Source organism: Macaca thibetana, chromosome 16 (assembly GCF_024542745.1).
Source record: "Macaca thibetana thibetana isolate TM-01 chromosome 16, ASM2454274v1, whole genome shotgun sequence".
NCBI classification, from domain to species: Eukaryota; Metazoa; Chordata; class Mammalia; order Primates; family Cercopithecidae; genus Macaca; species Macaca thibetana.
The window spans coordinates 24988555-25003575 of record NC_065593.1 but is presented as its reverse complement, the minus strand read 5'-3'; the positions used below and the strand labels follow the sequence as shown (position 1 = coordinate 25003575).

General features: G+C 40.9%; 1 protein-coding gene across 1 annotated transcript in view; it reads left to right on the top strand.

Moving 5' to 3' along the window:
• The window catches only part of BLMH (bleomycin hydrolase), a 45386-nt gene extending 30631 nt beyond the window's left edge, over nt 1-14755 (top strand). Inside the window, exon 12 of the mRNA XM_050762314.1 lies at nt 13795-14755. Coding sequence (XP_050618271.1) covers nt 13795-13946 — 152 coding nt within the window. The 3' untranslated portion in view covers nt 13947-14755. The remainder of the gene's footprint in view (nt 1-13794) is intronic.
• Nucleotides 14756-15021: the final 266 nt, after the last annotated feature.

Here is a 15021-nt window from a genome sequence, read left to right as displayed (position 1 = left end):
CCCTAGAGCATCGTTTGTGGCTGGGAATCTGGGTAAAGAGTGAAGAATGGGGCATTCTCTGAGGGTTTGTCCCATGTTAGCACATTTGTGACTTAGGCAAGTAAGAAACTATGCAGCCACCCAAAACCTCCCTGAATTTTGTCCATACTGCTTTATAATAAGGTTATTTAGTTCTTTTTTTTTTTTTTTTTTTTTTTGAGATGGAGTCTTGCTCTGTCACCCAGGCTAGAGTGCAGTGGCACGATCTCAGCTCACTGCAAGCTCTGCCTCCCAGGTTCACGCCATTCTCCTGCCTCAGCCTCCCAAGTAGCTGGGACTACAGGTGCTCCCCACCATGCCTGGCTAATTTTTTGTATTTTTTAGTGGAGACGGGGTTTCACCGGGTTAGCCAGGATGGTCTCGATCTCCTGACCTTGTGATCCGCCCACCTCAGCCTCTCAAAGTGCTGGGTTTACAGGCGTGAGCCACCACGCCCAGCTAAGGTTATTTAGTTCTTAACTTTTTATCTTGGACAACTTTAAACATATATAAAGTAAACAGGATTGTATTAAAGAACCCTGCATATGCCTGTCACCCACCTTCAGTAGTTATCAATATTCTGTCATGCAAATAATAGTGTATTTGATAGTCAATAAATAAAATTCCTAGATGGTCTTTCTAATGAACCAGTCTTACTATGAAACTTTACTTCTTTGTGATTGGTTCACTTAGTTATGAGATTGTATTCCATTTCTAGAGCCTGACACAGCAGAGCTCTAAATGTGAAATTATCAAAATATAGTTCTTAATGCTTATTTGGTCTAGTTTCTCAATATGATAAGTAACAACTTTTAAGTGAAGATATGAGGGATATTTTTAAATTCTGCAATGTTCACTGAAGGAAAATACTTACCTTTAAAAATTCAGTCTCTTCTGATTTTCATTTTGAACCAGGATGAGTTTTCCATTTTTCACATTGCTTTTGTTCCTTTCAGATACATGAACATTTGAAATTGTTTTTAACCCACATTTTTAATCTTTTCTTACAAATGAGCCTCTCTGTTCCTGATTTCTTTCATTTTAGGAAAATTTTCAGACTTCCTTCTAGAAAGGAGCCTCTAAATGGTTTCAGTTAAAGAGACTTTGGCATGTTAGAGATTAGAAAGAAACATGTTACCAATTCAGATTATATCTAGATTTCTGCTGCTTCCTAAAAACCAACATTATGACCTTCAATTGTCTCACCAGCCAAACTGCCACATGTGATTTTGGAGATGGTATATTCAAAGCTAGGCATAAAAACCATCATATTCTTCATATAATGCTATGTTGTAGAACCAGGTGAGTTGAGAGACAGTTACTAATAATTAATTCTTGATTTTAGATGCAGGGCAGTAATTTAACTCATTGTAGTGTCACATTTCTATATCAATAACATGGACAATTTGTTTCTTTATGAGCTCCTACAGTTTGTATGTAGCCATCAAATGAAATAATATATGCAAGCATTTTTCAAACCGTATACTGTTATATAAATCTAAGGAGTTAGAAACAGCCCATATTTCTTTTGGAGGTAGTCGAGACATAAAGCTACAGGGCGTCTTGCTTCATGAGAATTCAAAGTTCACTAATAATTTCTATTTATTTATCCTCATGACATCAGAGTAGAGTAACTCAGGATGTGAACGGGGGTGATTATACCCAGGTTTTATGTGAAGAAACTAAAACTTACTGACAGTTGTGTCTTGTTCGGGTTCCACAGAATCAGAGAGAGAATTGGAATTCAAATCTCTTAATTTGACACAGATAGCTTCCCTAAAAGTATATATTACTTACAAAAGACAATCAGTTATTTGCAGGTCTCTTTGAGGTTCAGTTCTGGATCTCTAGTACAATAATGGAAATTATAGGTAATGTTGGGCCAGACTTGCTGAAACGAGAGTGAATTGTAGAACTTAAAACCTCAGGTTTCTGATTTCCGAGAAAAGGGCAATATGCAAATTTGTTTTGTCACCTTGGAGGGTTTCATGTCTCTCCAGGCTTGGGAAAAGTGCTGCTACCAGCAAATCTGGATTCTGGGTTCTTTCAGAAGGGCTTTTTGTTGCTGTTGTTGTTACTGTTGTGACGGAGTGTTGCTCTGTCTTCCCAGGCTGGGGTGCGGTGGTGTGGTCTCGGCTCACTGCAACCTCTGCCTCCCAGGTTCAAACGATTCTCATGTCTTGGCCTGCTGAGTAGCTGGGATTACTGGTGCCCACCACCGTGCCCAGTTTTTTTTTTGTTTTGTTTTTTGTTTTGTATTTTTAGTAGAGACAGGGTTTCACCTGTTGGCCAGGCTGGTCTCGAACTCCAGACCTCAAGTGATCCGCCCACCTCGGCCTCCCAAAGTGCTGGGATTATAGGTGTGAGCCACCGTGCCCAGCCTTCTCAGAAGGGCTTTTCATCATACATCTTTATTAACCAAAAAGCCTGTATGACTTTGGCTGAGAAATAGTGTATGTAGATGGAATAGAGGAAGCATGTACTCTCCAGTTCACTGGTGCTTCCTGATCAAAGTATGTGACTAAGAGAGGATTATCATTATGTGGGCAAGGATAGACTGTGTGACAGAGCTCTTAACCTGCAATGAAGCATCTGCTTCAGAGAGAAATCTCCTCATATCTAAAGTAGAGTTTTGTGTATAGATGTGCTTTTACCTGTAGATAGGATCTATAATTTTCACCAGATTATCTCCAAGGTGTGTTTGCGTTGGCTTAAGAAGGATGGAGGTTTAAGCACAGAATCTGGAGCCAGACCACCTGGGTATGCATCCTGGCTAACCTATCTATATTGGCTGTGTCACAGTGGTCATTGACATTTAACCTGTCTGAGCCTCAGCTTTCTCATCTGTGAAATAGGGATAATAATTGGACCTATCTCATAGGGTTGTTGTGAGAACCATGCCAGGCGCATAAGAAGTGCTTAGAAATATTAGAGCTCCCATTGCTACTCTTGTTAATGTTTTCTGTAGACTAATGAGGGCAAGAGAACAAGAACATGAAGCTCCCTAACCTTTCCCTTCAAGAGGAGGGCATCTAACTTGCCCCATGGTTCCAGTTTCAGATCTCTAAATTCAGTGCCCTAGTGTGATCATTATGCTACATCACCAGTGTACTGGGTGGATGACCCATAGTGTGGGCTTAGTGTCGTGAGAGAAAGCAGTGAAAGTGAATAAACCTAGTGCTGAGGAAAAACCATTAGCAGTAGCATCAACTCACATTTATTGATGGGATGCAAGGAACCGTGCATAGGCCATGGTGGAGTGAATGTCTCTGACCCTCAGAGGAATTTATACTTACTCACCTGTGACACAGGAAGGGAATTTGAAGAGGGCTGTGATGTGACAGAAGTGGCATTCATGGTGTGCTCCTCAGACTGTAAGATATAGGATAAATAGACCGAGAAAAGCAGAGAAGGGATGAATTTTTTTCCAAGAAGGCAGTTGACAGAAGAAGAACTAGGGAGTACCTTCCCTCAGTGGGGAGACAATAGGAAGACATAGAAGCTGAGGTGATTGAAAAGGGTGAGGGGTTGGAGAGAGCACCTTGGAAGCCCAGGACTAGAGGGCGTCAGGAAGAACATGGTGGTACATAGTGGAACAGCAGAGCAGACAGAAAATGGGTCAAGAAGAAAAGCTGTTGGGTTGGACTTAAGGTAGTTTTTTGAAACTTTAGGAGGGGTCAGGGTGCAAGCCCAGCTATCCTATTATGCTCCATTGGCAGCATGTCAGTACTTCGTTCCCTCAAAGGCTACGTACAGTGGAGTTGCAAGGAATTGAAGCTGGGACAATTAAGACTGTAAGTCTTGGCCCCATATGGTGTTTGTAACCTACTGTAAGAAAAAATCTGTAAAACATAAACACAAGAATAAGTGCAGAGTCACACACGGGATAAACTGCAAGGGAAGTGGTCAGTGACTGGAACTGTGAGGCCTCCGTAGGGATTCTTCAAGGGTGACCCTCTTTAGGGAGGATTTTAGGGGTGTGGCTTTTTTTCTGAAAAGGGAGAGGGAGGCCAGCCAGAGAAATGGTGGCTGAGAAGTGCAGCTCTTGGCATTTGGAGCATGCGTTAAACAGGTCAGAGGAGTGAAGCTAAGAAATAATGTGACTTGCCATTCATAGAGCTTTTGAGGAATGACCAACAAGCAGACTTTGTCTGAAACAAATAGGAGTAGCAATAGTTTGGGGTGAGAGAAAAGTCACTGAGTTTCAGTGGGAAAACAAGACCCTTGGATGGCATCTAAATTTGTGCTTTCCTCTCTGGGTTCGCCCTCAGAGATCCTGGAGAGCTGTGTGTGCCCTCAGGGCTGCCTGGCTCGTGCTCATTGGTCTAGAGAAAGAAGTCAGCCGGGAGGTGAACAGGCTGCTTCTGGGCTCCTTAGCAGAGGGCACTTCTCAGGCTGTGGACACTTCTGCTGACTGAACTTTGTGGTGGATGGGTTTAAAAAATACAAACCACAAACCAAAACAACTCCTTTTCTCTACCGCATTTTCCACCCTGCATTTTTCCTGGTATATTTACTGGGGAAATGGTACTTTCTAACCTTTGTTTCTGAAAGAGGCCACAAGTAATATCCGGCTATAAGAGTATCTCTTCTTTTATCAGCAAATGGTTTATGAATGTAAATGTGTCCTCACCACATAGCCAGAATTTTATGTTTCCTCTGGAGGAAGAAGCCTCTTCTCTCATCACTGTTTCAAATGGCAGTCATACTTATAAGTGGTGGTTTTGGTTCCCTTCCTCTGGCCTTTTTTTTTTTTTTTTTTTTTTAAAAAAAAAACATCCAACCCATCCTGTTATCTATCTTTCTAAATACATGCACTTAGAACACATGGTGTCTCTTGTCTCTTTGATTTAAACAGACAAAATAGCTAGCCAAACATGGTAGTATGCACCTATAGTCTTAGCTACCCAGGATGCTGAGGCAGGAGGATTGTTTGAGCCCAGGAGTTCAAGTCCGGCCTGGGCAAGATAGTGAGACTCCATCGCTAAAAAATAAATAAATAGAAGATACAAAATACATTATAAATGGACCCAACAAAAACTGGGTTCCTGTTTGTTGATATGGGATTTGTGAGCAGATGGAGTTGGTTTCAAAGTTAGGTACCTGAGCTAGACTAAGTGCTGTCTGTTGCTGAAGCCATAACTACCTCCCAAGTCTCTTTGCCCACAGAGTGCTCAACTGGAGGAAGCTGAGCCCAATGAGAAAGACGGAATTTGAATTTAAGACCTGGGTTTGATGTCGGCTTTACTTACTGCCCTCCTGTCTGACAGTATTGTTGTGAGGATTAAAATGAAAACCAGGATAGGGATGTGAAATTGCATTGTGAAGTGTAAAGTCCTCACAGAGTTTTGGGGGTATATATGTGTGCATTTTTTTGTTTTTTTGTTTTGTTTTCTAAAGTGTAATTCTTTTAGTAGATAATGAAATTACATCATTCCAAAATCAAAATATAAAAAGATATATGAAAGAATTTTGTTTCCATCTCCGTCACTCTTCATTCCCCTACCTCTCTCTTAGGTTATTATTTCTATTTCTGGTATGTCTTTCCTTGTTTTTTTAGTACTAACATTACACATATTTAAGTATATTATTGCCTCCTTTTCTTACACTAGTGGTAGCACACTAGGTCGCCTGCTCTGCATCTTGTTCTCACAGCGTATCTTGGGGACATTTCCTTATCAGTATATCAGTACAGCTTCATTATCTTCCATTGTCTGGATCTAGCACAGTTTATGTAACCATTTCCCTTACTAATGGGACTTGAGTTGTTGCAGTCTTTTGCTATTACAAACAATATTGCAGTGGGTTATTATATATATGTACAGTGCTTAGAATAGTGCCTGGTACATGGTAAGTGCCAAATAAATATTAACTTTGTTGCACATAAATTCATATTGTATGCATGTAAGTATTGTGTATCTGTAGCATGAAGTCCCAGAAATGACATTGCTTAATGAAGAGGGTAAATGCATTTGTAATTTTTCTAGATACTGAAAAGGACAGATCTAACACCTCTGGACACCATTCCATAGGCAGTGTGTCATTTTGCACATTTGCAACATAACCTGTACAAATTCAAGGAAGTATTAGGTCATGCTTCACCCAGTGGATACCTAACAGAAGTGGTTGACAAATTATCACTACTTAATTATCTGTTGAAATTGTCTGGATTCATAGTTGGGGACTATGCCAAGGCCTTAGTGAGTAATGGAGTTTTTCTTTGAGAGTCTTGTTTCTGATGTTTTCTTATCGATTATCCTTCTTTTTTCTTGTATGTTTTTCATTATAATAGCAGAAAAATGTTTGTAAGCATAACACCAGTTAGAAACCAAAAAGAAAAAGATTAATAAATTTGACTTAATAAAAACAAAAATGGGCCGGGCACAAAGGCTTAACACCTGTAATCCCAGCACTTTGGGAGGCCGAGGCAGGTGGATCACCTGCGGTCAGGAGTTTGAGACCAGCCTGGCCAAAGTGGCGAAACCCCATCTCTACTAAAAATACGAAAAATTAGCCGGGCGTGGTGGTGGACACCTGTATTCCCAGCTACTCAGGAGGCTGAGGCAGGAGAATCACCTGAACCTGGGAGGCAGAGGTTGCAGTGAGCTGAGATCACGCCACTGCACTCCAGCCTGGGCTACAGAGCAAAACTCTGTCTCGAAACAACAACAACAACAAATGTTAGTAGGCTAGAAAATATAAACTAAATTAGAAGGCAAATTACATAATAGGAAAAAAATGTTTGCAACCAATATAAATATAGAGTGTACTATAACTGATCACTATGAAAAAGAAGAAAGCTCCAATTTAAAATATGCAGAGGGCTAGGTATAGTGGCTCACACCTGTAACTCCAGAGGTTTGGGAGGCCAAAACAGAAGGATTGCTTGAGCCCAGGAGCTCAAGACCAGCCTGGGCAACATCGCAAGATCCCATCTCTACGAAAATTAAGAAAACTGGGTGAGGAGGCGCATGTTCATAGTCCCAGCTACTTGGGAGGCTAAGGTGGGAGGATTGCATGTCCGCAGGAGTTTGAGGCTGCAGTGAGCTATGATTGTGTCACTCAGCCTGGGTAACACAGTGAGACCTTGTTTCTCTCTTTTTTTTTTTTTTTTTTGAGACAGAGTCTCACTCTGTCACCCAGGCTGGAGTCCAGTGGCACGATCTTGGCTCACTGCAGCCTCCACCTGCCTGATTTAAGCAATTCTCCTGCCTCAGCCTCCCAAGTGACTGGGACTACAGGCACGTGCCACCATGCCCAGCTAATTTTATGTATTTTTAGTAGAAATGGGTTTTACCCTGCTGGCCAGGCTGGTCTTGAACTTCTGACCTCGTGATCTGCCCGCCTAGGCCTCCCAAAGTGCTGGGATTACAGGCGTGAGCCACCATGCCTAGCCAGACCTTGTCTCTTAAAAAAAAAAAAAAAAATGAACAGAGTTCTCAGACGCTTTAGAAAATAAAACTGTCAATAGCAAGCAAACACATAAAAGGAGAAAAGACTCAAATTGGATCCAAGAAGAAAGTTAGTAATTATGTATACCAGATATTGATTAGGATATAAGGAAATTTAATACAGTGAAGCATTGCTTAAGACAGGGATCTTTTCTGAGAAATGCATCATTAGGTGATTTTGTCATTGTGTGGACATCATGGATTGTACTTAGACAAACCTTGATGGTGTAGCCCATTGCCCCTAAGCTACAAACCTGTACAGCATGTTACTATACTGAATACTCTAGGTAGTTGTAACATAGTGCTAAGTGTTATTTGTGTATCTAAACATAGAAAAGGTACAGCAAAAATACCTTATTATAATCTTATAGAACCACTATCATATATGTAGTTCATTGCTGACCAAAATGTCACTACGCAGTGCATGAATGTAGATGATTAAGGGTGTGCACAAAGATTTACCTACAGAAATGTTTATAACAGTATTGTTTCTAAGCATGAAAAAACAGTCCGGATTCCAACAATAGGGGACTGATTAAATGTGTTTTGATTTAATCATGTAGATTCAGTACTTAAAAATTATGATGTAGATAGATGTATTTCATTATCAATAAGGAAAGAGATTAATTGGAAAACAGTATGTGTATTACTTTGTAATACAAGGCCACCATGTAAGATGTCTCATTTTTATGAAATTTATAGCTTCTAGTACATATAGAAACTTTATCAAGGATCCATGTAAAATTTGACAGAGCTTGAACATGTGTCCCAAGGTGGTGGGATTGTAGGCAGTTTAAAAATTATTTGTCTTCTCTTTCTCCTCCTTTCATGTTTCCAGAATTTTTTATGATGAGTCTTTGGGTAATTTTTAAGGAGTTAAAAAGCAGTGTAACATTTCAGAAATTTTGGAGAGAAAATCTCCTATCCCATGGCATAAAATTCTCAAGTTTTATTGCTGTTCATGGTTTTTTTTTCTCATGTACATCTATATTTGTAACGTAGTTGTAATTATACAGGATATGCCACTTTATTTTTATTACCTAAACATTTTTTCATGTTGCTACACAGTCTTTACAACTTCATTATCAAGTGATTCCTGTTCTGTGAGGTGGTTTCTCCCTGGTGATGAGGAAGCTTGAAATAGAAGACAAGTGCCAGTGAGACTTCCGCTTTCCTTTCTGGGAGCCTTTTTTCAACCTGGAGTTCCGACCGCCAGGTGAAAGATTGGCAGTGACTGAATGAAGGGTTGGTGGTCCAGCTGCTTAGTTTCATGCTGCCAGACAGACCGTTAGAGCAGAACAGATACCTTCATTTTGTCACAACTTTTTTAAAAATGGCAAAAAATAACAGCCACATATAGTTTGTTAGTGAGGTGAAATACCTCATAGAACAAGACAAAGAATATAAAATATTTCTAATATGTTAAAATATAAATATTTTATATTCTTTGTATTCTTTAGTCTGAAAGGCTTAAATCTTACATCTCTGGTGGAATTTCAGAGAAAAAAAAAAAAGTTTTCTTAGGTAAAGCATCTTTTTTCTCTTAAACTAGCCTATGTGAAACTCTTCTGTTTCTGAATGAATTTCACCTAACCTGTCTACAGCTATATTCACAGACACTGTTTTTCCCTTTACAGACCGACCCTGCCCTTTCTGTTACAAAACACAGAAACATTGCCAGTGTTTTTTGGTTGGTTGGTTGGTTGGTTGGTTTGAGGTGTTTTGTTTTGAGGACTGTTCACTTTTCTTTCTTTCTCATTGCATGTAAACAAGACATTAAAGTTTAAACAAAATTTAATTTCACCTTAGTTCCTAAAGCTGACTTTCTTTATCTGTTTATCTATTTGTTTCCCTCAGTGTAACGTTGGGATCCCTGGAGCAGGTTTTTATTTTGTTTTCTTTTCTTTTTCCCTTGGAATGCTTGTGTCTCATGGCCAGTGGGCCTAAGGGTTAGGAACCGTACCTTCCCACAAATGAAAAGTGCCACCCGAATCCTGCCTGAGCCAGTGCTTTGCTGCTTCCTACACAGATTTCAGACATGCTGATCCTAATCTTCTCAGTCAAACTCCAAGACACACAGTGTCAACAGTTACGGCAGCCGCAAGTTCATTATCTACATAGGGCGCAATTACTTGGCAGCTACCTAGACTGTGAGGATTTTGTGGGTCCCCAAAGAACTCATATCCTGAAGAGAGAGACTAATCAAGGTGGGTCCTCTTGGCAGGGACGTTGAAAGGGTGGATTACAATTGATAGGAATTTTAATTTGTGAGGACTTAATCTGATATGCTTTTGGAACAAGATAGTGTAGATGTACTTATTGTCCATGTTCTGGGAGCATTCTTTGAAGATTCATTTGATTGTATGGTGATAGTATTGTTGAAAGGACACAGAATTTTATTACATGAATCTGCTTCTATCCTTCACCTGCCTAACTGCCCAGGGCTACTGCAGGTGTTTATTCAGCCTGCATTGTGGTGAGGGAAGGGATGACTAATGTCTCAAACAGTGCGGTGTTCCCTAGCCTGCTCTCCTGCTTGCTGAAAGCTCCTTTTTGGGAAGGCAGATGCTGAGTTTTCAGGAAGCACTCACTTAGGATGCAGTGTTTTAGTTTTAAATATATGCACTAGTTGACCTTTGAGCGGACAGAACTTTCGTTGCCAGAACCTGGTGGCACTGGTGTGAGTGATGTTAATTAAGGGCCAGGTCCTGACACCAACAAAGCCAGAAAGTTTGGAATATATAATCAAGACAAGCCAGAAGTAGCACAGGCTGCAGAATGGGCCTGTACCCTCCTTCCGTCTCTCATCTATTGAAAGTAGGGGCCCTGGGTCCAGGAGGCCAGCTTATCAAGAGACAAGGATGCATTCCTTTATCTGCCTTGGTCGGAGCACTTGAACACTTTTACAGGGCACTCCCAACCCCCACCATTCCCACCCCCAAGACAGGATCTCACTCTGTTAAGGCTGGAGTGCAGTGGTGTGAACTTGGCTCACTGAAACCACAGGCTCAGGCCACCACACTGGCGAATTTTTTTTATTTATTTTTATTTTTATTTTTATTTTTTTTTATATTTTTTGTAGGGATGGGGTTTCGCCATGTTGCCCAGGCTGGTCTTGAACAACTGGGCTCAAGCAGTCCACCTGCCTCGGCCTCCTAAAGTGCTGAGATTATAGGTGTGAGCCACTGCTCTGGCCTCCAGTGTTTTTGAGGGTAAACGTATGCTATGCCACATCAGGATGATCTGTCTCTGACTTCTGTCAGAGGTGAAAAACAGGATTGGGCATAGATGACTTCACAAATCAATTGTGTTTTCAGGTTAAATAGTGCCCTTTGTCACACCATTTAGCATACGAAATTAGACTTACCACTATAGTTGCCTTTTAATTATTTAAACCAGTCTTGCCTCAAGAGCAACAGTTCTCCCTAGGGCCCTTTCAGGGGGTGTGCAGGGTCTGCCCTTGAGCAACGTATCTTTGTGAGGCTGGATTTCCTTCATCTGCTTCAACCAGAACAACATACTGCAACAGATTAAACACAGATGCAGATACTGGAATTCAGCTGTCTTCTACAAATCCAGATATTAAAATGTAAAACAGTGCCACTTTTCTAACTAAAAATATTTTTTTACAGAATATAATTATTTTTTCCTTAAAATATATTGTTTATATTCATTTTTCATACTTATTTTTAAATGAATTAATATTTTTAGCTTTCTGTTTTAGTTTCTGGTATAGTAAGTTATGATAGATATTAGTCCACATAAAGAATGTTTTAGGTCCTTAATAATTTTAGGAATGTAAAGGGCAGGGCTTGAGGCCAAGAGGCTTGAGAACTGCTGCACTAGGGGACCCTCTTGGTAGAAACACCTACTTCTCCTTTCCCTGGGTCCTGTGTAGTGGGAAATGGTATAGCACAGGTCTAGGTTGATACAAACTTTCAGAGAAAAATGGCTCCGGTGTTTACTGTAAAACAAGTATCAGATACAGTCAGATGACAGTCGTGGTGCTGATGGCCATTGCTAGTCCGGGTAGCCCTTGGATGTGTGTGCCTGCATTGCTCTTGATTCAGTACACATCGTTTGCTCTGTGTTCTGTCTGTGGCCCAGCAGCCCATTCTTGTTAAATATATGGACTTCAGTCTCTCACGTTAATTTTGCTCTTCTTATTAGCAATGGCTTGGGTAAAGCATTTTTTTCCAATTTAAGTTTTTTTGGAGATCTGTTCCTGAAAGAACAGATTTGTTTGTTTTTGTTTTTTTAACTTTCAATCGTTTTGGGGGAACAGGTGGGTTTTGGTTACATGGATAAGTTATTTAGTGGTGATTTCCGGGACTTTGGTGCACCCGGCACCTGAGCAGTGTACACTGGTATGTTGTCTTTGTTTTATCCCTCCACCCCTCCCACTCTTCCATCCTGAGTGCCCAAAGTCCATTATGTCATTCTTATGCCTTTGCATCCTCATGGCTTCGCTCCAACTTATATAAGTGAGAACATATGATATTTAGTTTTCCATTCTTGAGTTACTTCATTTAGAATCATGGTCTCCAGCTCCATCCAAGTTGCTACAAAATACATTATTTTTTTTCCTTTTTATGGCTGAGTGTAATATTCCACAATATGTAAATGTCACATTTTCTTTATCCACTCGTTGGTTGATGGGCACTTAGGTTGGGTCCATGTTTTTGCAATTGTGAATGGTGCTGCTATAAGCATGCGTGTGTGCATGTGTCTTTTTCATTTAATGACCTCTTTTCCTTTGGGTAGATACCCAGTAGAGGGATTGCTGGATCGAATGGTAGATCATTAGTTCTTTAAGAAATCTCCATACTGTTTTCCTTAGTGTTTGTACTGGTTTATATTCCCACCAGCAGTGTAAAAGTGTTCCCTTTTCACCACATCCACGCCAACATCTATAATCTTTTTACTTTTTAATTATGGCCATTCTTGCAGGAGTAAGGTGGTATCACATTGTGGTTTTAATTTGCATTTCTCTGATAATTAGTGATATTGAGCATTTTTTCATGTGTTTGTTGGCTGTTTGTGTATCTTCTTTTCCAGATTGTCTATTCATGTCCTTTGCCCATTTTTTGGTGAGATTTTTTTTTTTTCTTGCCAATTTGTTTGAGTTCCTTGTAGACTCTGGGTGTTAGTCCTTTGTCGAATTCATGGTTTGTGAAGATTTTCTACCACTTTGTGGGTTGTCTGTTTACACTGCTATTTCTCTTGCTGTGCAGAAGGCTTTTAGTTTAATTAGGTCCCATTTATTTATGTTTTTGTTGCATTTGCTTTTGGGGTCTTAGTCGTGAATTCCTTGCCTAAGCCAATGTCTAGAAGAGTTTTTCCAGTGTTATCTTCTAGAACTTGTATTGGTTTCAGGTTTTAGATTTCAGCCTTTGACCATCCTGAGTTGATTTTTGTGTAAGGTGAGAGATGAGGATCTGGTTTCTGAAGGGGAATTTGTGTTGGCCTAGTGGAGCCTGAGATGCAGGTTAATCCTCCTTATGGAAGACGACGATTACTAGGATGGGTACCCGATGACACCACACTTTTTCTCTCAGCTGAGCTCTCAACCTTAAATGGGGCATTAGTGCCAGGACACCTCTGTATAGTCCTAACCCACTGGAGAGGCCTTCCTAAGGAGAACAGGTTAAGCAGATGTCTCATTCTTCTAGTTCTGCCTGATCCTCATCATAGATTTCCTCCTAGGAAAAACAAGGACTGCTTGATCATTTCACTCCCACAGTATCATCTGCAAATAAGTGCGTATCTAGGAATGATGACATGACCCTATCAAAATGCTCACAGCAGCCTACCTGATTGTTGTAGGAGTGTGTGATAGAAAGGAATGGGGGAGAACAGCCATTGACACTGGTAGGGTAAGAAGGGAAATGGGGTGCTTGCCCTTCTGACCCTAGAAATTTATGCCCTAGATGTGGCTGTATGAATGAGAAGTTTTTCTGCCTCCCTACTAGTATACAGGTAGTCATTCACCATCACCAAGGCAGCTGAGGAAGAGAGCAGCAGCACAGGATCTGGTGTTAGCCTTGGGTCCAAGGCTCAGCTCCAAACCTCACCATGTGACCTGGGCACATCACCTAGTTACTCTAAGACCCAGTTTTCTAATTTTTCTAAAAATAGAGCCATGCCTGTCCTGTCTGCTTCACAGAATTGCTAATAAGGTTTTAAATTAAATGAAATTTACAGATGGGAAAGCTGAAAAATATGTATGAATATCAGTTTTGTAAAAGGTTTATCCTACAAAAATGGTTTCTGCTCTTTGCCCCTTGCCGTCTGTACTCATAAGTCTTCTGTTTTTTTTCTCCAGGTTACCTGTGCATGACAGATGAGTGGTTCTCTGAGTATGTCTACGAAGTGGTGGTGGACAGGAAGCATGTCCCTGAAGAGGTGCTAGCTGTGTTAGAGCAGGAACCCATTGTCCTGCCAGCGTGGGACCCCATGGGAGCTTTGGCTGAGTGATACTGCCTCCAGCTCTTTCCTCCTTCCATGGAACCTGACGTAGCTGCAAAGGACAGATCCAGGGACTGAAGCCAAAGTTATGCAAGGGACTATGTGTTGCCACAGGACGCAGTCAGATTTCCAGTCTCCACCAGGAACCTCTTTGGGAAGTGTGGTTTATGCTGAAACAGAATACTCTTAAAGAAAAAAAGGAGGGGGAAAGATCAGGTCATACTCTCTACTCTCCTCATCTCTAACAGCTCAGGATCTCTTAGCATTTTAATCAGATGTAATTGTTTGTCTTTAACTGTCAAAAAGTTTGGTTCTGTGTCTGTGTTTTAATAAGACAAGAGAGGATGAGCGATTGAGGTGTATGGAGAGAAAACAGACCTAATGCTCCTTGTTCCTAGAGTAGAGTGGAGGGAAGGTGGCCTAAGAATTGAGCTCTCGGAACTGCATGCTGCTGGACAGTATCACTGTCTTTCTTAGATGGCAGTCACTGAATTCCATTTTTTCAAGGTAATTTCTGGTGCCTCTAATAGCCCAAAAATGGGAGGTTGATCGGGTCTGACATGATTCCTTCCTGTTCTGAACTGTGGGGTGCACATCTCTGCTTGAGTCAGGTTTGAGTAGAGGCTTAGAGACAGTTGGGTGAGAACAACCAAAATCTTATCATGGTCTCAGTTACAATCATTAGGGGGAGCTCTAGCCAAATGGTTTAACTTCTGCCTTTGGAACTGGGGATTGGGTGGGCAGGAAAAGGTGATATCCATTCTTTCTGATAACTAGACGGTGCTGAGAAGCTTTTGAATAAAAACTTTGCTAAATGAAAATAAGCTGATTTATGGGATCTGTCTAAGAAGTGTTTGTTTAACTACAAAAGAAAGCAGCCAGGTGGCTGGCTCATGTTCTTGAAAGTGAAAAACAGGAAAAGGGCTTTTCCCTCCTCATCTTCTCTGCAAGATGTGTGCTCTTTCCCAGACTGCCGGTTCTCACCAGCATCTGCAAAGGGCTTCCAAGTGCCTATTTAAGGACTGTTCTCTACCATGTAAATGTTCTGCCCAGATCCAGGGTCCCTGCAAGGGTGGGGAGTGAG